The 25,304-nt window shown below is 41.0% G+C and overlaps 1 protein-coding gene across 1 annotated transcript in view; it reads right to left on the bottom strand.

Annotated features, from left to right (window-relative positions):
• The window catches only part of BPNT2 (3'(2'), 5'-bisphosphate nucleotidase 2), a 143,487-nt gene that overhangs the window by 64,844 nt on the left and 53,339 nt on the right, over positions 1-25,304 (bottom strand). The window contains exon 2 of the mRNA XM_078687280.1: positions 5,154-5,316. Coding sequence (XP_078543406.1) covers positions 5,154-5,316 — 163 coding nt within the window. The remainder of the gene's footprint in view (positions 1-5,153; positions 5,317-25,304) is intronic.

The following is a 25,304-nucleotide window of genomic DNA, read 5'->3' as shown; positions in this document are numbered from 1 at the left end:
GAAGAATATATGCATGCACCAGCCTTAGTGTCAAGTAGCCTTTGCTCTGATAACTTTTAGATTCTATCAACATGTACTCCAAACACAAGATACCAGATATGCTATAGGTACATGCCGTCCTGACATCGCAGACTTTAGTCTCCTCTTCTAGTGCAGAAGTCAGACCCCCCAGCTCTCCCCAGATACACGTCATGGCCCGTTTGCGCGCACCACTAGGTTAAAGGTTCCAGCTGCCCAGGTAGCCCCCTCCATGTATCCACCCATTTTATGACACTTCTGTGACGTTCTCATCACATGTCTTCGTGCACGCCCTGTGCACGCCTTCTTTTTACGCCCATGTGTTCTTATCTTACGTTTGTCACTTGTTACGCCTACTGTATGTAATGCAATTATAATGTTTTCCTATATATACCATGTACTGTTAATGAAGCATGGCAGCTGCCTTCCTTGCCATTCTATTTCAGGCTGTTCCGATCCTGTCCCTTCCCTTATGCCTGATTAAAGCCTGTTAGACTCAGATTCCACGGATCTTGCATCTTATTTATTGAGCTATCTGTTTTCATTTAATGTATTAAAAAATAGTACCGGTAATTAATTATTTATTTACCACAGGTGGGTGGCGGAGCCGAGCTGTATTGCAGCCATCATGGTGTGGAGTTCAGTTCATCTCACTAGTTTTGTATTTGTCATGAGGGGTTGTTCCTAATGTTTCTATTTTAGCGAGGTCAAAAAGAGATCCCATTAGTGGCCTACTGATTTTGCTCGATTCCTTTTGTTTTTTTTACACGATTTTTCTTTATCTGCAAAGACTAAACAGAGTATTGCGACTCTGTGTTTGTTTGTAAATAGAGAATGAACCAAAGAGAACCAATTCTAAAACAGTAAATGCTTGGATAACAATCAATCAAATGGAGAGAGAAGCAGGCACGACGTATTACAACGGGGGCAAAGGCCTGCGTTAACTACCCTTCACTATCTGCAAAGAGAGAGTACTCCTAATAGAAATGAGGGGGGGGCAGCATTCAAAGCAGATCAGTGTGCATAAACACGAAAATGTTTTTACTTACCACGTACTTGACATTCGACAGCTTATGATATTTGCTATTAAAAAACCATTGAAATTCACTGAAAAAACCATAGGTTATAGACCATATATAGTTAGGAATTAGCATTTACAAAACCTTGAAAATTCACTGAAAAAACCACAGGTTATAGACCATATATCGTTAGGAATTAGCATTTAAAAAACCTTAATTTACCCACACAAAACCATTGAAATTCCATATATAGTTAGTTGCACTAACTATATATCGCTCACCCGCAATCCACTGCTGATGATGTCACATATTACATCATTCATGACATGGTCAGTGACATCACTGATGACATCACTGAGGACATCTCAAATGACATCACTGATGACATCACTGATGACATCTCATTTGACATCAATGACCACATCACTGATGATATCATTCATGTGACAATACAATGCATCTCCTCACACTTTAATATAACCTCTGTTACACCCAGTGTTAAATACAGAGTATAATTTTTGAAACCATTGACACACCAATACTAGTTACTACATACGCACTCAGTGATTCCTATGTTTACACACACATTCACTCATTTACCCATACAATCATTCATACATACAATCACTCATCTTTACAACACTATCATATGCACTCATACACCTATACAGACTCTCGCACTCTGTCACTCATCCATGGAGTTACTCACACACCTAGTCAGTCCTGTAAAGAATCAATCACACTTCCATTTTCTAATCTATACAGTTAAACATAGAGCACCTTACATTTTGAAACATATACTAACACATAATTACTCTCTTATACAATCATTGATACAAGTACACATTGATCTGCACAGTCACACACCTCCCAGCCAGCCACACACACACTCAGTCTCCCATACAAATACTTGGGCAATCAATCAATAACCCATATAGTTACTCATATAGCTACTGATCAACACATGCAGCAGTTTACAGAACAACAGACATAATGATGCACAAATTAAGACAGTTTAGTCACTAACCCATGCACTCAGTGAGACACATTTAATCACTCACTCATACAGTCAGTCACGCACCTACTAAATCCTTCATCCAGACACTTCTACATCTACTCGTTCTTCAATATGTAAAACATATTTAAACTTTACAGAAACACACAGTCACTGGATGATGTCATCAGTGATGTCATTTGAGATGTCATCAGTGATGTCATCAGTGATGTCACTGACCATGTCATGAATGATGTAATATGTGACATCATCAGCAGTGGATTGCGGGTGCGCGATATATAGTTAGTGCAACTAACTATATATGGAATTTCAATGGTTTTGTGTGGGTAAAATAAGGTTTTTTTAAATGCTAATTCCTAACGATATATGGTCTATAACCTATGGTTTTTTCAGTGAATTTTCAAGGTTTTGTAAATGCTAATTCCTACCTATATATGGTCTATAACCTATGGTTTTTTCAGTGAATTTTCAAGGTTTTGTAAATGCTAATTCCTAACTATATATGGTCTATAACCTATGGTTTTGTCAGTGAATATATATATATACACACACACATATATATACCATAAAACCCTGAGCCCTTATAATATTCCATCTCTATTTAAGCAATAATACTAAGATTCCTTCAGCGCTACTATTCCCGTTCTATTCTTAACCACTTCCTGCTTTAACTCTGTCCATTGCCTATGTACAGCAGTGAAATTTCATGTCATTATATTCAATGAACTCTCCTTAGGGACTGTACGATCTCCGTACAGGGACATCTGGGGATTATTTCCGCCACTAGCCAAATCCAGTTGTGGTTATTACATCATCCTTTTAACTATTCTTCTCTTGAGAGTGAATTTAACTTACATGGTCAGTTTTTGTGATGGCGATTCTATGTTCGGAATTGTAGCACAACTACATTGCCCACTATGCTCAAATTCATCATATTTATGTTTTGTTTTTCAATATCACTCATTGTGTCCTCTATCCTAATCTCCATCTGTCTGGTCACCTCTATCACATCAATATCTAATTACTTCTAAAGTAACCCTGGAATGGAAATTGCTCATGCCTTATTTTAACTTTTGTTTTCATCAGCTTCTTACAAAAGCTTTCTGATGCAATCTCCTTTGATGTTATGAACCTAAGACCATCAACGGAATGTAACCAATTGAAGATTCCATGTCAATTAATTGTGATCATCTGCAGTAAACAGATCTTAAGTAAGGCTATATTTTTACCACACAGCTCTCAGCCAATAGGGGAGTGTAAAGGTAACACCCAGTTATTTACTTTCTATTTTCGCTCAGACCTTTCTCGGTGGCACACTCAAAGAACTCATTTAAGCCAATACCTGAACCCCAGTCTTAACTCATTTTATCAAATATTCACCCGACTGAGGTCTGGGTATTTTGTTTGGTTACAGATCCAACTTTAATTGTTGCTGCCTCCCCTATTAATGCTGTAGGAGTCTTCTCGCCCTCTTCAGGTCCACCCACAGCTGGAGGTTCATCCTTTAGCTCATTCATCTTCAGCTTTTCATTGGTGAAAGACTTGCTGCATTCGGGCCTCTTATCTGGAGAAATTCCATCGTTCTTAAAAACATCAAATTTAATGTCCTTGGTCCTTTGTTTGATAATCTTATTAGTTGTTTCTTCTTTAACTACTTTCGACTTTTTTCTCGGATTTTATTGCTAGTTTGAAGAAAATTGGCAATGTACAATTCATCTTTTCCTTGTTCTTTTTACTCCTGCAAATCTCACTTTCACCACAACAATCTTCTACACTTTTCCCCTCATTGGCAACGGCTTAGGCTGTGCTACTGTATCCTCAAAACAACCATACCCCCCCCCCACATCTACTGCTTCCCGATTACCATCATTTGACATCACCAACAAGTGTGGTCTTCTCTCTTTTTTCTTGTTGCTACAGTAACTTATTCAGGTTCTTCTTCCTCATCTTTTACCTGTGATGAGTTCAAAGTTATACGGTGCTTCAGTCTTTTGCTTACCATTGTTCTTTCTATTATGCCTCGTTTGCAAGATTAACGTTTGTAGAATCAGAGTCAACATGTCCCATTAAGCAGAAGCCCCTCTCTTGCCACCAATGACGAGGACAGAATAGCCCCCAATAAGTCCAGAAACTCTCCACAAAGACATTTTACAGCAAATAGCAACAGTAGTGGTAGGAATCAGTATGAACATGGTAATGCCCAACACAGAAGCGCTACAGAATTGTACATGTCAGATGTTAGGAGCCTCTTGAGAGGTCACAAGCATGACAGGCAACTAGCGGAGAGAGACTTGCAGAATTTGTTTAAATTTGCCGGCTTCTACAATGTAGCTAGGTTACAGTACTGTAAGCAAAAAGGTTGTCAGTGGCATGGCCTCCTACACGGCTGCATAGGCACAGGTTGGCCTGTCACAGGACTCTTCCGCAGTGCTCTTGCCCACAGAATTTAATTAACAATTTTATGATACATTCAAGAAACGAAGCAAATTTCCATCAATCCAAACTTGTTTACTTCTCAAGCTAGAATTGAACATTGATCAACTTCTAAAAACCTAAAAGCCTTAGGCATGTGACAATCAATAAACATATTTTAAAGTATTGAAAGGGCTGCAATAAGATCCTGCTGAGATTCATGATTTGATCAATCTGCTATTTTCCCGTTGTTACATAACATTTGGAAAGTTACTTCCTTTAAAATAAATGCCTTAAGCCCCCTTCCTCTCCTCATGGCGGGACTTTTGATTAAAACCTGCCTCCTTCTAATCAGTCTACACATTCAGGCATGAGGGATCAGTGAGTTAAGACCTTGCTGTGACATTTGACGAGTGCTGCAGGTCTCGTCGCAACACCTTCAAGGTCAATTCATTATTTCACCTTTTTGAAGTTAATAAACGGATTAGAAACAGGAAGGATTAAGTGCTATATAAAACATTTATTTCGACTCAGTGAGATACTGAAGAGATGCACAGGTTTTCTTTCCCTGCAGTGCGACCGAAGAGAGTTGCATGAGTTTGACTACAACGAAAATATCAGTCTTTACATGGTGGTTCCAATTAAGAGTGGGAGAAGTGCTAAGCAACAGGATTAGAACACTTGTGTACCTGTATACTCCTGTGTAGCATCTAGTGGATCAATCCAGATAGTAATACTGTCTGCTCGAACCTCTTTTCCTTCTGGTATTGCCTTCATCACGTCATCTGGAATATTTCCATCCCATGACAGGGGCACGTTCTCATCTTTAACAACTTGTTCTTCAGAATTGATCTGCAAATAAAGTCCATTGGTTCTTAATCGAATATCTTTTTACATCATAAAATTGTTCAAAAAGGAAAGTAGAAGCTTAACTTTGTAAAGCGCCACACAAACTCGTAACACATGGTTTATTGTTACTTTAGTACATTTTGTGGGAAAGGAAATCAACAAGATGGACAATGTAAACAGTTAGGGTTCTTGCAGGCAGTTATTCCGTCATATTTTATTAAAAATCCCGTAATTTTTTTTAAAGCAGCAGTGCAAAAAATAGTGCCTGGCACAGGAGTTTCGGGGAATTAAAATGCCATGTTGGAATCTTTTCCACCCCCATAACTCTTCTAGAAACACAGATCATGATAAAAGGTAACATATGAGGCGTCTCCTAGGTGGAGGGGGCGCACTGCTGAAGGTTTACAGAAACGTGTAGAAACATTCCTATGGGAGTTGTTCATGGACCGTGGGCGAGTAGGGGGTAGATTATAAAAAGAGGCTATATTTTCAAATTTATGTTTATTTAATGCAGAGATGAAGACTTATTTTAATATAGATACTAGCATCCCACAAACATCTCCCAGAGTCGCTGCAAACAAGCAAAACATATTTTAAAATCACTGACAGCCTGCAGGGGCAAGAGTGGAGAACAATAAGGTGAAGGAAGCAATGAAAAGTGCAGAAATTATAAGGGATAAGAAGAGGTTAATAAAAATGTGAATCAAACAGTAGAATAGAGGGCAGAAGGACAGATCAAAAGGATGAACCAATAGGGGAGAGGATGAGTAAGGGCTGATGGCAGAGGAGCAGGATAAGGGTAGGAAAAGAGATGGGAAGCGGAAAGGAAGGATAAGACATAGGAAGAGTGTTAAGGGAATAGAAGTAGGAGAAAGGGAAAGATCGAGGAAAAATATTAAAATGTACACACTTGAATATACGCTGTATGTTGTGGAATCTGACCAGCTGGTGTCTGTAAAATGTACATTCGAGGCGCTGAGTTTATTTGAGAAGTAGACCTGTGTCCCAAGTGTCTCCAAGGTTCAATATTTCAATCTTTGTTACCTTAGTCTGTAGCTTCTTTGTGAGCGTAATCTGTAGCTTTAAACTGCTCACCCTCTCTACCCAAGGCCTGTAATCTGTAGGATCAATCCCTTGATCAATGAGTACATCCAAGATCCATTCGGAGGACAAGCTTGTAGCAAAAACTTACATCCAGTATTCTTAAAGAGGCTATAGAAAATGTGTTTTTGATGTACCTTGCTGAATACCTTCCAGTATGGTAAGCATATAGCAAACAGTCACATTTAAAGGAGAATCTCATCATTGAGGTCATTTGAGATACCATTAGTGATATATTCAGTGATGTCACTGAATAGGCCATAAGTGATTAATATACGAGGTCATAAGCAGTGTAGGGAGGGGGCACAAGTTATAGTTAGCTCGACAAACTATAACTACAGAATTTCAGTTGCTTTTGGAGTTAAAAAAAAGCCATCACTTTATGATTGATAATGTCGCCTAACTATAACATTGTTTAACTTTTGGGTTTTTTCAGTAATTTGTTGTTTTTTTTAATGTAACTTAGTCTTTTTCATTTACCCAACAATAAAATCAATTTAATCTGTTTTCTTCCAGTGAATTGCTAGTTTTTTTAACGTCAAGTAAAATCTAAAGTTAAACATAATATAAATTTTGCATCTAAATTATGTAGTGAATCTACAGCAGTATCCTTTAATGTCACAACATATTGATTTTATTTTTATTTTCACTTTCCACGGTCCCGCAGTAGTCCCAGGGGACCACTTCAGCCAATGGTAGGCCACCACAGAGGTTCGGTGTGGTAGATTTACTTCCTGTTTCGGGTCCCGCTGGAACACCGCAAGATCGATGAAAAAAAAAAAAGTTTTTGTTTGGTAAGAAAGGGCTCTTTTTATTTAAGCTTGACCCTTGAGAATTTTTGGGGGGTAAAAATACCATATTTTATATGTTGTGAACCAGCGGTGTTACTGTGAGACATATGGCACACACATGAAAGACATCTCATTGGTTGAAATCAATTTCTTGTTCCTTCTTTATAACGTTCCTACCCTTTTATCCTCATTTTAAATTATCACTTTGGATATTATCATATCTTGTGCTGGACCCTTCAGTTGCTTCTGTATTCTTATAGATTTCCTACGGCTTCAGCTATGCCAACTTGAAGTGAGAGAAAGCAAGAGATGGTGGAGGAGCAGGAGAACACTCATCGGCCCCAGGGAGTCCATGGTGTGGGGGCAGACTGGCAAAAAGTATAGCCATGGGACATCCAGCATGTGGATGAATGTGCGCTGTCAATCATGTGCGCCTTGCGCATGCTGAGCAACAATAGGATGCGGAGGAGACGTCCACCTCAACAACTGGACCCTCTATTGGACAAGGAGATACGGGGCCAAGAGAGGTTTTGCAGGGTCAATCTGAAAACAATCCTGCATCTCAAGATATGATAAAATATTGAAGGAGCAGCAGCAGAGATGCATATAGTGGAGAGTAATGCACTTCAGTGAGGGATGAGTTAATGTTTGAGCAGAAGTGTCCACAAAAGAATTTGTTATTTATCTCGCACTCCCCCGTTTTTGTTTGTCAAGTCGAACCCCACAAAACAAAAATACTAAAAACCTACCCAAAAGAAGTTCTACTGAAAACCGCCTTTACTGATTTAAAAATAGGAAAAATAATGTTGTCATGTTTCTCTCTTTATTTTAGCACACTATAATAGCCTGACATAGCACTCCATACATAATAATAAAAGGTAAGTCTATTGATTTAAGTGTGAATAAAAACCAAACAAAAAAAACATAGATTTCGGAGACATTTTAGAAGATTTTGCTTTATAAACCAACAGAAATAATTATTTGTGTTGGTTTATAACCAAAAGAAATTCAAAGTAGTGCAATGTATTATCTTGCATTAATTTGCATTAAGGGGGTGGTCCAAAAGTAATGTATGGTCGTTCTTGTACACTAACTTATGGATTTTGACACCAATCCAAATGTACAAACATTTGTAAGTAGGGATTTGTGTCAAAATCCTGCACCTTGCTGAGACCAGCATAACAAAGAGAATCTTTTTTCTTCGTTTTCTTCCTATTTACATGTGTGGGGCATTCTGTAGTACACATAAGACAGGGGGAAAAGCCTTCAGGGATAGTTTATGTGTAGGAAGGGAAACCTCCCTGCACAAAAACTATTTTAAGCATAATGTTGACAGCCTTGTGCTACGGAGTTTGGGGCTCTGGAGGCAGTGGGTTCTCCGTGAAGACTTGTGTACAAGACAAAGGGTGTGCGTAGTAGGGATTTGGCCATGTAAAAAGACTTGTGTTTGGAGGTAGTGGGCTCTCTGTGAGGACTTCAGCATAACACAAATGGAGTGCTTAGCAGGGGTTTGGGTGTCTGAAGGGAGGGGATTCTCTATGAAGACTTCTATACAAGGCTAAAATGTGTGCTTATTAAGGATTTAGCCATCTGACAAGGCTTGGCAGTCTTCAGAAACTGACCTCTCCGTAAAGAGCTGGGCACAGGGCAAAGTTCATGCATAATAGATACTTGGAAACCTAATGGGGCTGGAGCATCTGGAGGGGGGAGGCTCCTCATGAAGACTTAAAGTAATAAGCTGTGCGTTGTAGGGCCTTTCACCGACATATTATGCCGGGTATGCGGAGCACCAGATGACAAGAGGGCGTTATCCAGTTTTACATCTTTTTCACCTTAGATTTTTCGTTGAAGTACATATGAACAAATCTTTTGCCCTCGGTCATGATAAAGCGACCCCATCATAAGAGACCCATCATAAGATCGGCGGATTGCATCATATACCACCTTTATGAACTTTCTCATATATCAAGTATCCTCATCATTATAGAAGTGAATTGTATCTATCCTCGCCTACAATTGAAGGACTGTCATCACCTTCACAATTTATGTATCATGGTGTGACTATCATCCATTTCGGGAATAGAAGGCTCTGACGATATACATGTTTTTAATTCAGCACTTCTTCAAATCTTAATCTATTCACTCATTGCCAAAGACGGGTCACCTGATGAAGGCTCCCAAGCCGAAACGCGCGTAGTGTGTCACCCACCGCTTTGCCTGTGTGTTACCTACCACGTTGCCTCCATCATTACTTGGCGTATGCTCACTTATGTGTTTGTTATGCACTTTTTTAGACTTGTTTGTGTAAATTCATAGAAATATCCATATATTATGAAATGTTTTGGAATGTATCCATGAAATGTATATCTATTTTTCTAAAAATTAAGTTACAAAAACATACAAAAAAATAAATATATATGTGGGAAAAAAAATTGGAATAGAATACATCTATGTAGTTGTTGACAAGTTTGTATGTAGCGGGCATATGATATAGATGCATCTATCGATTTAGGTTTTTTCACTAGCTATAGACCTTTTCGAAACAGATTTTCTTCCCTATGTATAGCCAGTGTATATTTATATAGGGGTCCCCTACTTCCTAAACAACGTTGTATGGCCTTAGCCACAGAGTCTCAATGATCACACATAAGAAGTCGCATACCTGCAAAGAGTATGCTACAGGCAAAAGGATGTGCGCAGTAGGGGCTCAAGTTTATTTTTTTCTATGTATTTTTTTTAATCAGTCTTGCAGTACTCCAGTGGGAACTAGCGTAGATCCCAGTGTGGTCCCATAGGACTCCTGTGTAGCACAGGGAGAATATGCACGGGCTCCTGCAAGATTACTACAGAACTGGTCTAGTCAGCCCCCCCAAAAAATTGACCCCCTCGGTGGGTTCCTGTAGGCCCCCTCCACCCCCATAACTAAAAGGTTGTCAGGGAGCACTACTCTCCATTAATCTTTAGTTTCAGGACACAGAGAGCGATAGCCCTAGTAATGACAGCTGCAACATCTGATCACGTGGACCCAAGGTACCGAAAAGACTGATGGGTAATAGAAAGCGCTCTCTGGAAATCAGATAGCTATAGTACTTGAATTTGTGCAGCACTGGAGTCGCGCAGGACAAACTGTCAATATAGCACTAACTTTTGAACCTAAATTTCTCAAAAGACTCAGAGCAAATTTACACCAAATGCCAAAAAAACATGCTGAGTAAAGATTTAGCTTTCTGTTAAACCTGGTGTATTTATGTTCCTCCATTTCTTTCTGTATTGCCGTTTAAAATTCCTAAGGGACATTGTATGAGGAAAACACATTTTGGGACCCTCGCCGTCCACCCCCCCCCCTTTTTTTCTCATCTTCAAATTCGTAGAGCAATAGATCACGCTGAAGCTTTGTAGGAAGAAGCAGAGGTCTATTTATGTTTTGTTTCGGAATGATTAGTGGAGATTTATAAAACAGTGCCAATGTTACTAGCAAAGACACAAGCATCTGCAATGCAATAGGTCTCGCATTTAGGCTTGTTTGAGCTATTGGCATTGTAAATGACAAAGCCTTTTATTTAGGTTTTGGTTTTGAAAACAAATAAAAGGCATTGTCATTTACAATGCCTATAGCTTAAACTAACAAAATGCGAGACCTTTGTACTCAAAATGCTTGAACGCATCGCTGAGTTGCCCCCTTCTGTCTCCCATGGCCCAGAAGAGCTCCCAGTTTGCTACGATTTAAATAAACAAGCCAGTGGTCACAACTGTCCACGAGAGACCCTCCTGCAGTAAGAGAAACTCCTTAAAGAAAATAGTGCTTACAGACTAAAGAAGAGGTACTGTGTAGTAACTGAAGTAAAACGGCCAGTCCTCATGGAAGGTTACAAATGAAGACAAGGCAGTACTAAGGAAGAACTAACAAGCCTAATAACGAATTATAAGCCAGCATTTAAGAAGGACAGTGACACAAGCCAATGACAAATATGGGCGGAGCTTCAAGTACATCCCCACTACAGCATGGCTCGCAGAGCAGCGCATTGCGCTGACCAGGCTCGACATAAAAAGTACTCTTCCTATGGAAACTCTGACCCCAACCACTTCCACCACCCCCCCACACCAACATGTGCGCAATCACCACTGTGATAGATAGATATATGAATACATTTCTTTTTCATTTTTAAAGGGAGGATGCATATCAAAAGACCTTCCTAGTATTTAATTGAAAAGACACGTTCTCCCATGTCTTGCTCGCTAAGGGGTGTATTAGTGGTGTTGAAATATGATTGATGGAAAAGCCTCGAGTTTTCCAGCAACTCATTTTGACAATTTTTAGCAAAGAACTGTTTTGTTTACAGTGCCCACCCTCTTATACACTACTAACAGTCTGAAGATTGACATACAACACATTTTTAAAGTAAACAGTGCTAATTATGTTCCTACTGATGAATGCAGCAAAACATTATAATTTATATGAAAGTATCTTAGGTTTTTAAGATAGCCCAGTTCATTCCACTCAGCTAATCACTAGTCTGAGGTCCGTAAAATGCGCATTGTTAATACTAGTAATATTAACACATGTATATACTGTGTTACAGAGCCACTGCTGTACCAGCATGTATTATACAAAAACAAGAATTTATCAACATTAATCACGTAACAGAAGAAGTGTCTCTTACTAAGCACTCGCAGTTGACCTCTAAGTATGCACCACAACAATTTCCATGTTTCATACAATTCTCATCTATTCTGTGCCATCCAAGTTTAATTTATCTTGTTTGTTAGTTGACCTGTCTATGTGTTGTTCTATTTTTGAGAAATGCTTATAGGTTCACATACCACTAACAACCAAATGTTCCAGACACTGAGGGACAGATGAATAGTGTTATTCGTTCCTGTCTTGTAATAGGTCAATGTTCAAGGCTTGCTGAAGTCTGCAGGACATTCTGCTGAGCTATGTGTTTTTACCTAGGAAGTCCCTGATTAGGCCTTAACTGCTTTATGTATTAAACTAATGAGGGAAAGACAAGAAGTCTAAAGTTAGGAAATCCAAAAGAGGGACATGTATAGCCATATCCTTTCAAGGATGTTTGCACCCAAGGTGATATTTGTTGTTTTACGACTCATCTGTCTCAAATATATATATCGTCAAAACAAAACCCTTTCAGGCTTAGGGTGACGCATAAATTATGCAAAAAAGAAGGAGAGAACTCTGGGTAGGTCTCAGTTTAGGTGGAAAGCAGCTCCTGTTTGAGCACTCTCAACACCAGCGACACTCTAGATCTGCTCACCTCAAATGTCTGTTTTTCTATCAAAGTTTTTAAGCATAGGATTAGCACAGTGCTATCCACGCCGAGATAGAAAATGACAAAGTCTTTTGCCATTTAAACAGCAAAGTCTTTAAGCATAGGACTAGTACAGTGCAGTCCTTGCCGAGCTGTAAAATAACAAAAGCCATTTATCACTCCAGGCACAATATTACAGCTTTGAATTGGTAAAATACCAATTCAAGCCAACCTGAAATGAGTAAAAGCAACCCCTGGCACAGTGTTTCGCTCTAATTAGAGCTCTTCAGAGAGGTATAGCTTTGTCCAGACACAAGGGAGCACCCAGTATTAAGTCAAAACAAAACCCTTTCAGGCATAGAGTGACGCATACATTATGCAAAAAAAAAAAGGAGAGTACTCTGGGTAGGTCTCAGTTTAGGTGGAAAGCAGCTCCTGTTAGAGCACTCTCAACACCAGCGACACTCTAGATCTGCTCACCTCAAATGTCTGTTTTTCTATCAAAGTTTTTAAGCATAGGATTAGCACAGTGCTATCCACGCCGAGATAGAAAATGACAAAGTCTTTTGCCATTTAAACAGCAAAGTCTTTAAGCATAGGACTAGTACACTGCAGTCCTTGCCGAGCTGTAAAATAACAAAAGCCATTTATCACTCCAGGCACAATATTACAGCTTTGAATTGGTAAAATACCAATTCAAGCCAACCTGAAATGAGTAAAAGCAACCCCTGACACAGTGTTTCGCTCTAATTAGAGCTCTTCAGAGAGGTATAGCTTTGTCCAGACACAAGGGAGCACCCAGTATTAAGTCAAAACAGATATGCAAAAGACTTTGTCATTTTCTATCTCGGCGTGGATAGCACTGTGCTAATCCTATGCTTAAAAACTTTGATAGAAAAACAGACATTTGAGGTGAGCAGATCTAGAGTGTCGTTGGTGTTGAGAGTGCTCTAACAGGAGCTGCTTTCCACCTAAACTGAGACCTACCCAGAGTTCTCTCCTTCTTTTTTGCATATATATATGATATATATATATAGATATAGATAGATAGATATATATCCAACTGATGGTCGCCAGGAGGTAGATATAGTTAGGAGCAAAGTTTCCATAGGAAAAGCGTTTTTTGTTTTGGAGTCTGACGTGTCGTCACAAAGTTTTCATAAAAATTTCCCTTTTTGGTTCAGCTGCTGTGTTGAAAATTTCAGGGTGATCGCCAAGCCAGGGCCAAAGAAAATGGGGGGGTCCCAAAGCGTATTTCCTCATGTTATGTGTATGGGGATTTTTAATCTTTTGAACACCACTACAGCCTGAACCGCTGAACGGAATTACACCAAATTTAGCAGAAAGGTAGATGTTGGTCCAGAAAGCATGATTTCTTTGATTTGGTGTAAATCCGTTCAGTAGTTTTAGGGAAATTGAAGTTTAAACAATATAGATATTTGGGAGCACAACAGCCTACTGAGATCCTACTGAAATTTTATTGGCTGGCAACACTTCAAGCAGGAAGAGTTGGCAGCCTTTTTGGGACCCCCAGGGTGAAAATCAAGCCGGTTTCATTTTTAAAAAAAAATTTCAGCATGATCCGTGGATCCGGACGAACATTGTAAAGATTACGAACCGCAGTCTCCCGCGCTTTGTTTTTGTCCGCCCCCTGGTGCACAGTGATCCCAATGACCACTAAGTTTTACGATGAAGAACATTATATAAAAGTGTAGAATAAGTCATTTTGGCAAGCGCTTAGAGTGTTTATAGACATTAGACAGATAAATGTAATCAAAGGGTTTATTAACATCAGTACTGTACCGTAAATTATAGCATATAAACAAATGATTTCAATAGGAAAGATGTACTGTGCATTGATCCAATACAATATTATACCAATGATTTGATGATCTATGTTCATAGGATTATGAAATCACATACCCCTTAGTACTAACTACACCTTAGTACCAACTACAACTTACAATTAACACAAAATCATAACACGGAAAATAATGTTTCAACAAAACGACACAATTGGACAAACATATACCATGCTAACTGTGTAAGTTATTTGAAGTGGACTACAACTCCCATCATGCCTCATAATGGGCAAATGATGGGTAGGATATAAATTAAGTGGGAAGAAAGACTCACCCACCGTGAAAATGACCCGTGAGGTCTCTTTGCATATATTTATATGTATACACACGTATACATACATAGATAGATATATATATATATATATATCTATCTATCAAAGAAAACCCGACCGCCAATGACTGCGGTTAAAAAGTCGGGCACGGACCTCCTTCTCCTTTACAACAACTTCTCTCACTTCCAAATCAAGTAAGAGACGCCAAACACTATGGAGTGTAGCAGTGCAGAAAATGTATTGCAAGTAATTGAGCAAGTGCTCTCCCTGGCGCGTTTCGCTCCGCGAACGGAGCTTGGTCACATGACGCAATAGGAGCAAATGGATTCATTATGTACAAGATAAAAGCCAATGCGCCTAAAGAAACAGGTCGCAAAGGTACACAACGATGTAGACATCATATATACAAAACCAGGAAGTATTAATGCAGTAAAATACCACAACGGGAAAAAGGGAAAGAAAAATATATATATACACATACATACACACACATATATATATACACATATACATACATACATATATATACACATATACATACACACACACATATATATATATATACACACATACACATATATATACACACACATACACACATACACACACACACACACACACACACACACACACACACATATATATATATATACATACACACACACACACGTATATATATGTATATATATTCTTTTTTCCTTCGTTTCTCTATCTGAAATATATATATATATATATATGTCGCTCCTGTTGCACCAACTCACTCACTCAGAGGAAGGCGTATGCCGAAACGCGTCTGGTGCGTTTGAAAGTCTAATAAAATCTTTGACTTTCCCCCCGCGAGTGCTGTGTCTCTTTTGGAATCAAGAAGTAGACGAGGAGCGTTTTATATATATGAGTATATCAAGCTCAGTAGTCTGTCATTCCTTCCCATTCACTGGCGATCGGGTGCTATTCGAGCGTGGTGACAGACGCCACGCGGATCTCACCAATCCAAAGCTCCCTGCACAAAAATGCCCAAGCACTCTCACGAACGCTGTAACTCCCAGATTTCATTGGGGTTTAAAGAATATATACCTCCAGACGCGTTTCGGCTGCCGTCTTTCTCAATAGTGGCCGGCGCCGCCATGAGGCAAGTTTAAATAATGCAGTACTAGTGAAATAAACAAAGGACACCTAACTTAAATCTGAAAAGGTGTCTGCCATTTCTAAACATATACAGTAATAAAGAAAAGTGTCCAAAAACATCAGTCATAACTTAGACATAGATGTTTGTTTCCTCTAAAAATGTAAATAAATATTACATAAATTATAATGCCCTGGATGGGTTTTCAATTGTTCATCGTTTTATATCAAAATACCTCTTTGGCTCAAATGTAACTAATCATGCCCTGGATGGGCTACACTCTGGGCCAATGGTAATTATTACTAAAGTTTCAGATATAGTCTAAGTTACTAAAGTAAACCAGTACATGCAATGAATCCAGAATCACATATTATACATTACTATACAGGGAACACTATAGGTGTACGGCCTTCTCCTCTCCACTATTTAGGCCACCCGGCCTCTTGGTTTGATCTTCAATGATGTGCCGTGATTCTAATCTGCGTAACTGTAAAAGTCTATTCCCTCCTCTCACATTTAAGGGCACTTGGTCCATACAATGGAAGCTCAAGAGATCCCTATTGCTGCTCTTGAACATCTCAAAATGCCTAGCCACCGGATATGATGGATCTTTATTTTGTATGGCCCTGAGGTGTTCCAAGATTCTTATTTTAGTGGGACGAATAGTGCTTCCAATGTAACACAAGCCACACGGACATACCAAACAGTACACCGTGTGGCTTGTGTTGCAGTTCATCAGGCTTTTGATCTTCATCGGTTCCTTCATGCCTGGTACCTGATATTTCAACACTTTTCTGCTATTCTTACACGCCCTACACTTGAGACATGGATAAAACCCTGCCAGTTCACCAAATGGAGACAATCTACTCTCCTTCTCACAGTGACTCTGCACTAAGCTGTTACGTAACGATCTCGCTCTTCTGAAAGTTAAAAGAGGAGCCCTCGGTAAATCCTTCCCTATTACTGGGTCCGACCTCAAGATATGCCAATTTTTGGCAAAGATCCTCCTGATATCTGCAGTCTCACTGGAATAGTCTGTTATCGTCCTCAAACTGTTTGCATTTCCTTCTTTTGCTTTCTCTTTTTTAGTGTTAGATTTTCCTGCAGATATCAAGTCTCTTCTAGGTTTCATATCAACTTTAGACTTTGCCTCATCAAGCGTAGCCTTACTGTAGCCTCTCACCGCAAACCTCCTCATGCTTTCTTTGGCAGCAGTTTGGAAATCACACAAGCGTGTGCAGTTTCTTTTAATTCTTAAAAGTTCGCCATACGGGATACCAACTATTGTTTTCTCTGGATGGCAGCTGTCTGCGTGTAGTACGGAATTTCCTGCGGTGGGTTTCCTGTGCAATGCCGTGCACAGTCTGCCATCCGCAGGGAAAACCTTCAGGTCCAAAAAGTTGCCCATTTCCGCACTAACTTCACCTGTGAATTTAAGGTTTAGATTATTCCTATTGAGAATCTCAATGTAGGCTCTGGCTGATTCCTCTGTGCCTCTATAGACGATAAATAAATAGTCTATATACCTGGACCAACTTACAACCCTACGTGTCCATTCCGCGTTCCCGTACGCCCAGGCCACCTGCTCCTCCCACCAGCCCACAACAAGGTTCGCATAGCTAGGGGCGAAAAAGGTGCCCATCTAGGTACCACGGATTTGTTTAAAGAGCTGGTCCTGAAAAAGGAAGATATTATTTCCCAGGCAGAATTCAACAACCTCCAGCATCATTACATTGTGCTCAGCTTGATTAATAGGCTTAGTTTCGAGAAACCATCTCACTGCTTCAATTCCTTGTAGATGGTCAATACTGGTATATAGACTTGAAATGTCAAGTGTTATCATAATCATGTCTTTCTCCCTCAACAAATTCTCAATTTCAGCAGGAAATCCTTTGTTTCTCTAATGTACAAAACCAGTTTCTGTACAAAATCAGAAAGGAAAAAATCCACGAACCTGGACATGTTCTCCGTCAGGCTCCCTAGGGACTAAACAATTGGGCGGCCTGGTGGGCAGGTCACGTGTTTATGCAGCTTAAGTAAGTGGTAAAAGGTAGGTACCAGAGGTTATTTACATTCCAAGTATGCATACTTCTCCTTGCTCAGCATCCCCCTGTAAAACCACTTTTTCAGGCTCAATCGATAGGCATTGACACTATCCTCAAATGTCTTTCTTGTAACCTTTATGTAGCTTGATGCATCCTCCAATTGTGATAGGGCCTCCTTAACATAGTAGTCCTTAGTCATCAACACTACATTACCGCCCTTATCGGATGGTTTGCATACAATCGTTTGATCCTGCTTGAGATCTGCAATCGCTCTTTTCTGATCCTCCATGATGTTCCTTCCAACTTTCAGTCTATTCCTTGTGTTATGAAGTTTCAAGAGATCTTTTGTTACCACATCAATAAACACATCTATGGAGTCTGCTGGCATCATGGGCCAAAACCTTGATTTAGGTTTAAATGGACTTCCAGGATTTATTTGTGTAACTCCTGTTCGTTTCGCCTTAAATATTGATGACGTCATCAATGTTGCAGGATTGCCTTCATCCGCCAGGTCCTCCATAACTGCCAGTGTCTTAATATCACTCGCCGTGAGGTTATCAGATCGGTTCGAGTTACTGAGAGTTTGGCTAGGAATAGTCCGTTCTTTGCCTTTGAAAAATTTAAGTAGTCTCCATTTCCTGCCAAATTTAAACAGATCAATTTTTGTTTGTGTGTATTCGGATGCTTTTGTTGGGCAGGAGCTTAATCCCAGTTGCAACACCTTCTCTTCTGCATGATTCAATTTCTTTGGTGTTAGGTTTACAACTGTGAGGACTTCTGCTTCTACCTCTTGTTCCATTGCTTCTTGCTCTAAATCACTATTCACTCTTAGCGAAGCGGTGTTGTCGCTTACTCCACCCGCCTCTCCCCGTCCGGCATTTGCTTTCTTTTTTCTTTGTGGTGGTTTCTCCGGTGGCTTGGCTCTCCCCCTTTGCCCCACCTTTCTCTTATGACTTGGAATTCCTCCAAAAAAGGGGCCGGCGCGGGCGTCACAGTTTGCGCTGATCCAGATGCTCCACCCTCTCTTTCTTCTTCACTTTGCTCAACGTCAGTAACTTCAGACTCGGAGGGAGCCTTTTGTATTCGATGGTGGGCTGCTGCTGAGACGGACCCTCTTCCCTCGCATTGCTTTTCAGGCCACTTCACCACTCCTCGCGGCCCCCGCTTCGCGGGAGCCGCTCGCCGGACAAGGAACTTTGCTGCTGCTGTTTTAAGCCTGCCTGGGACCCTGAAGACTCTGTTGGTACTGCCTGCACCATCCCCGGACAGAGGCGGGACTGCGAGGACCAGCCTGCTCAGCGGCGCTGATCGGCCGCAGCTGGTCCTCTTCCCGCCCCCTGCTGCAAAAAAGATCTAGTTGCAGGTAAATCCGGTGGGAGCCTTTTGTATTCGATGGTGGGCTGCTGCTGAGAGGGACCCTCTTCCCTCGCATTGCTTTTCAGGCCACTTCGCCACTCCTCGCGGCCCCCGCTTCACGGGAGCCGCTCGCCAGACAAGGAACTTTGCTGCTGCTGTTTTAAGCCTGCCTGGGACCCTGAAGACTCTGTTGGTACTGCCTGCACCATCCCCGGACAGAGGCGGGACTGCGAGGACCAGCCTGCTCAGCGGCGCTGATCGGCCGCAGCTGGTCCTCTTTCCGCCCCCTGCTGTGTCTCCTCCTTTAATAGGAGCACCCACAACGCGCGCGCGGGACTGAGCGCGGGGCTAAGCCCGGGCCAAGGGCGGGCCCGTTTGAGCCCGTTAGAGACCGGGTAAGACCGGACCGGGCTGCCCCCCTAAGTCCTTTGATTCTATGTTATAGGATCTTGTGTGTATGCTTCCCAATCGTAGCTTAAAAAATTGTTTGCACACTGCCTTGATATAGTTAGCCGGCAGGTTCAGTATATTCCTTCTCTTTTCTCTCTTTTGAGTAATAATGTCCACACGAGGAACTAGGAGCAAAACTGCGGCTGAAGGGTGTCAAATAGTTGGCCCCATAGATCATTTTCTAATAAAGGCAAATTCCTTTATTGACCAAGGCATCGCTGATCTTGAACGCAGAGTCTCTCAAGATCTAGCTGCTGCCTATCAAAAATCGATCCTCCTTGGGTAACCTAGCTACTGCCAAAACCCCTGATCGGCCTAGAAAAACCTCTCTGATAGAGGTGCGTGCTGATGTACATAGTCTACCTAATGTGGTGGACCTATCGGCGTCAGCATGCCTGTCAGACTCTCAGATTAGCTTGGAGCTGGAAAAATCTCCAAACTTATCACTGCACACCACACCAGATGCAACTAGACAGTTGAGAGGCAAGAGGGAGGGGGCCGTCAAGAAAAGAAGGAATCAACAGAAAACCAAAAGGGCAAAAAAGCCCTATGAGCATCAGGGAAATAATCCAAATAATCCTGCACAGAAGAAGGGGGATAATAGAAATCAAAATGTATTAAATTCTCATATAGATGAGCTACCGGGAATTATGTCCACTGATATATATTGACCACTCAAGTAGGGGGTGAAAAGGAAAATGAAAATGATACTGAAAGAGGGATAGATAACCAGCTTCTAATAAGAGTGGGTGAGTTAATAAAATTCTATCTCTCACCACTAGAAACCAGTTTGCTACGTATCGAAAAGCAACTAGTTGAATTACTTAGTGTCTCCAAAAGGAAAGATCCACTACCATCGGGATTACCAAAACTAAAACCAGGGGGGGCTAACTTGTCAACAAACAAACCTCCTGTTTCACAGGTAATAAAAGTAGTGGCTGCAGGGCAATCAACTTCAACATCTCCAGCTGCAGTTGTAGTAGCAGAGAAGAAGACCACTGGAAAACCCAAAGATCTGGTTGTTCAGGATAAAGTGACCATCAATACCCCCTTAGCTCCCATGAAGAATGATAATAGGGACTATTATAGGAATACGCCTCATAATAGATTTCCTGCTAACCTCCCCCCTGAGGCAAGTCCCTTTGTGGTAGTGTTGACTGGTGTCCCCGTATTGTCGGATACCACAGATGAACCTCCTTGGGCATTAATGAACAAAGTTCAACACTGGCTAAATAAGAATCGTCCTCTACCATCTTACTGGTCTAGTCAGATTTTAACAGTTCCTAGAGTCCCTTGGGTGGGCCAGGGGAAAAAATTGATTGAGGGAGATTGTATACTGGTCAATTTCAAGGACCCCGGTACAGTGAATCATTTTCTCATGGGGTCCCCGGTATACCATTGAAGGGATAGACACAAAACGCCTCTCCTTTTTCTACCCCCCTGGGACCCACTATGACTTAGGCCATGGACAAAATTGGCAAAGAGCAGGTCATGGAGCTTCTGATAGAGAGTGGGAGGACTGGGGTAGAAATACCATCAGACCTACTTTTAGGGCAGACTGGGGAGGAAACCCCAACAGATATCCCACACAGGAACCTTCTTTTAGGGACCAGTGGAGAGGAATCCCTACCTCGAACAGATATAGCTGCTTGGAGATGGTGGATTGACCACCAACACCAAGCGGGTGTCAGACAGATGACGATGCAGAGTACGGATATCTTACCACAGGGCGATAGAAATAGCCCCCGCCAGGTAGAATCTATCCCATTGGTTTTAGCTAGTAACTCACTGGCAGCAACACTAAGAGCAGACGAGGTAATTGAGCCACAAATTGTTACAAATATGGAGGATCGGTAATATGACAGATGACCACCGATTCCGTCTGATCTCGTGGAATATAGCTGGTCTATCACGGAGATTAGAGGACTCGGCCTGGTTAAAACTTGTGGAATCTTTCGATATAGCTTGTTTTCAGGAGACATGGAGTAGGGGGTCCCCCGGTTTGGATGGCTACCAAACTTTTAATGTTGCAGCAGAACCCTCACAATCCGGACAAGCTAAGGGTGGCCTTATGACAGCCATCTCTATAAAACATGCTAGCTTAAAAACTGATACAAGGGTGTCCTGCCCCTGGTTCCAACTATTAATTATTAAGGAGTTATTCTTAATCCCCTTGCTTTTAATCAATTGGTATTACAACATATTTGACCCTCAAACCACAGTGGTCATACAAAAACTACAAGACGAGATTGCTAAAGTAACAAATATCTCCTCTTTTCATTATGTGGGTAGGTGATTTTAATTGTTGTTTATGTAAGTTTAGCGGTTCTAGAGTCTGTGGCCTGGAAGATTTAAACGGGCAACCGCTTGGACATTTTAAGCACTCAAAGCAAGGGGAGGCCCTAAATAATATTATAATTATCAATGATCTTTGTGTTTTAGACATGCCCAATTTCTCAGGTCCCTCGAGTATTCCTACCTTCCATGGAGTGGGAGGCCGGATGAGTGTTATAGATTTTGCATTAGTCTCTAGAAATTATTTTCATCTTATTAATGAATTTCAGATCCAGGTTAACCCAGCAAGTGATCATAACCCACTTGTCCTGAGTTTGTCCCCCGCGTTCAAGAGACCAGTGATTGTAGAACATCCAATTAAGTATAGTAAGAACAAGGGGGTTACTCTTGGAGAAGGAGATCTTCAAGATGAAAAAAGAAAAAAAATCGAAGCTTGCTTAACGCCCCTAAATGAGCCTGATGTAATAATTGATAGCTTCGAAGCCCTTCTAACAAATGTGGCCTCCCATCTTCTGAAACCTATTGGGGGGGGGGGGGAACGCACATAAATGGTTTGACTCCAAATGCTCCAAAGCACAATCTAGCTTAACGAAAGCTTTAAAACTAGTGCCTCGGGATAGGGGTTTGATTAGAATAGCTAGGAATACTTATAAAAATGCCTTCACCAAACGTAAAAGTGAGCTGAAAAGACAGGCATGGGATGACCTGGGTAGAGCTTCAGATTTAAAGGATAGTCTTTATTTTGGGAGGTCATAAATCGCCCTTTTTTAAAAAATGATGAAAAGGACACTCTCCAGACTCACATTCCAGGGGCTACATTGGAGGCTCATTACGGGGAATTTTTAACCCAAAAGGGGTTCCTCTTGTAACCTGTCCTGAAGGGCTCCCCGATATAAGGAGGCAATCAGCAGTCACACTTAGCCTCTCACTGACCCTTTCTGAGGTAGAGGCCGCACTTAGAAAGGGCATAGCTTTAAAAGCTCCTGGGCCGGATGCAGTGCCATTGGACTTTTTTAAATACAACACTGATGTGTGGGCCCCGCTCTTACTACTCCTGTTTAAAGCAGTCGTGGTTGGTCGCATCCCGAGTTCATGGCAAGAGGCGGTGTTGGTCCCAATATTTAAAAAAAGGCAACAAATCTGATCCTAGTTGCTACAGACCAATATCCCTAATAGATGCGTCTTACAAATTAATGGGTAGAGTGATTCTGGCCCGTCTAGAATCCTGGGCAGAATCTAACGGTATCATTGTTGAGTCCCAATACGGGTTTAGGAGGGGAAAGGGCACTAATGAGCAATGCCTACATTTGGCGCTGATCATGGGTAAGTACATGAGAGCCATGCGTGGTTCTATTCACCTGGCTTTCATGGACTTATCCAGTGCCTTTGATACTGTTTGTAGGGGAAAACTATGGCAGATGATGGAGTCTATGGGGTTCGAGGAGCCTTTGGTCACCTTACTTCGCAGACTCCACGCTGCTACCACAGTAAAGATCAGATTCGGTCCCACTGGGGAGATGACAAAGCCCATACCCTCGACTGAGGGCGTCCGCCAGGGGTGTATCCTGGCTCCTTTTTTGTTCCTGGTTTATACCAACGGGTTGGAAGCCTTTTTGTTGGAAACTTGTGCAGATTTTCCCCAGGTGAATGGCAAAGGAATACCAATGTTTTAATGACCCTTACTGCAAATAGCATGCAAATCTGCCTGAATGCTTTTGAAATCTTTATGCAGGGGTTAGATCTAAGGGTAAATTTTGCCAAGTCCTTTGCTATGGTCTGTGGCCCGAAAGGGATAAAAACCCGCAGGCTTGTAGTAAAGGACTCGATTATTGCGAAAGTTGATAGCTTCAACTACCTGGGGAATCTTTTCAACAAAACCTTAAGCTGGGATCCACTGACATCATTGCGTGCACAAAAAGCTACTCAAATTGTTGAGGCAATCTTTCGCTTTTCCAGCAAACTGGGGCAGAGACCGGTTGCAGAATTGAAATCTCTATACAAAGCCAAATGTATCCCGGTTGTAACATACGGTGCGGGTGTATGGGGTACGCAATCCTGCAACAATATCCAAGTAATTGAAAACAAGTTCATAAAACGCCTCTTATGTGTTCCAACAAGTACTGTTAACATCTTTTGTCACACTGAGGTAGGCTTAGAATTTGTGAGTGACATCATTCATGTCTCCCCTTTATTACTTTGGATTAAGGTTTGGCGCTCCGATGGATTGAAACTAACTAAGGAAATACTACTAGACTGTCTTAGGCTCGAGCACTACGAGAAGATCCCATGGTTATCATATGTTAAGAACACCTTCCATAGGATAGGTTTGGGCCGGATCTTTTCAAATACCGATACTATTGGCGTCGAAACAAAGCAACTAACTAAAGAGGCATATCGTTCAGATTTAGGCATGCTGCGTAGGAGTGAGAGTGCGGTTTACCATAGGGGGAGGTTGTATCATCAACCTTATCTTGCATACATAGGGCAGACACAATGGCGTTTTTATTTAACTAGGTTTCGTTTGGAAACATTACATTTTTTATTTGCATTCCCACAACAGGTGGGCTGGTGTGAGAGTTTACCCTTGTGTGCTTGTAACAATAGAGTTTCTCAAAACACCCTCCATTTAATACTCTTTTGTTCCTTGTACAAAGATCCAAGAAGTAGATTTATTAGACCAATTTTGTTATCTCTTGGATCCCAATACTACAAAGAGGGATACGAACATCTACTCTCACTATCCACTCCAGCAATATGCAATGCTGTTCTTAGTTTTATCAGAGTAGCACTTAGCATCAGAAACCGATACTAATTAATTTCATGGACTGTTGACCACTACAAATGCGATTAGTCTGGAGTTGGGTATTAATATTTAATTATTGTATCTGTATCGATAGACTGTTGCTTTTAACATATATGAATTCCTTGTAAACCATGTATTGAAATTTATAATGTTTGAAAGACTACTGCATGGTTAAATTGTATTATATTATATGTATTGTATTATATTATATGCTATGTCATACTTTTATGATTCTGTTTTTATGAATCGAAATAAAGTTTCAATTCGACTCAGAGGTATCCTTGCGTTCCACTGCAGTTTTGTTTTTATTGCTCAACAGCTGCTTTCTTGACTGAACGTATCTCTTAGCAAAAGTTAAGATACGGCCTTGTGAATAATCTCTCTCGTCCCTCTCAAATTTATCTGGCTTGCATTGTCTGTTTTTTTGTTCATACGCTCATGTAGTTCTTCCTGCTTCTGTTTGTCAGTGTCTTAAGCTATCTGAGTTTCCAACTCCTCGATATGACAGAGTGACTGCTCCCTATCACACCATGCAAACTTAATTAGGATGACTAACATTCCCTTGGATGAAGCAGCAGTATGTTCCGCTCATTCCTCAAGCAGTAATGGATTGGGATTCTCATAAG

This window comes from Lissotriton helveticus, chromosome 4_1 (genome assembly GCF_964261635.1).
Source record: "Lissotriton helveticus chromosome 4_1, aLisHel1.1, whole genome shotgun sequence".
Lineage (NCBI taxonomy): Eukaryota > Metazoa > Chordata > Amphibia > Caudata > Salamandridae > Lissotriton > Lissotriton helveticus.
The sequence above is the reverse complement of the archived record's forward strand: the minus strand, read 5'-3'. Positions and strand labels throughout refer to the sequence as shown.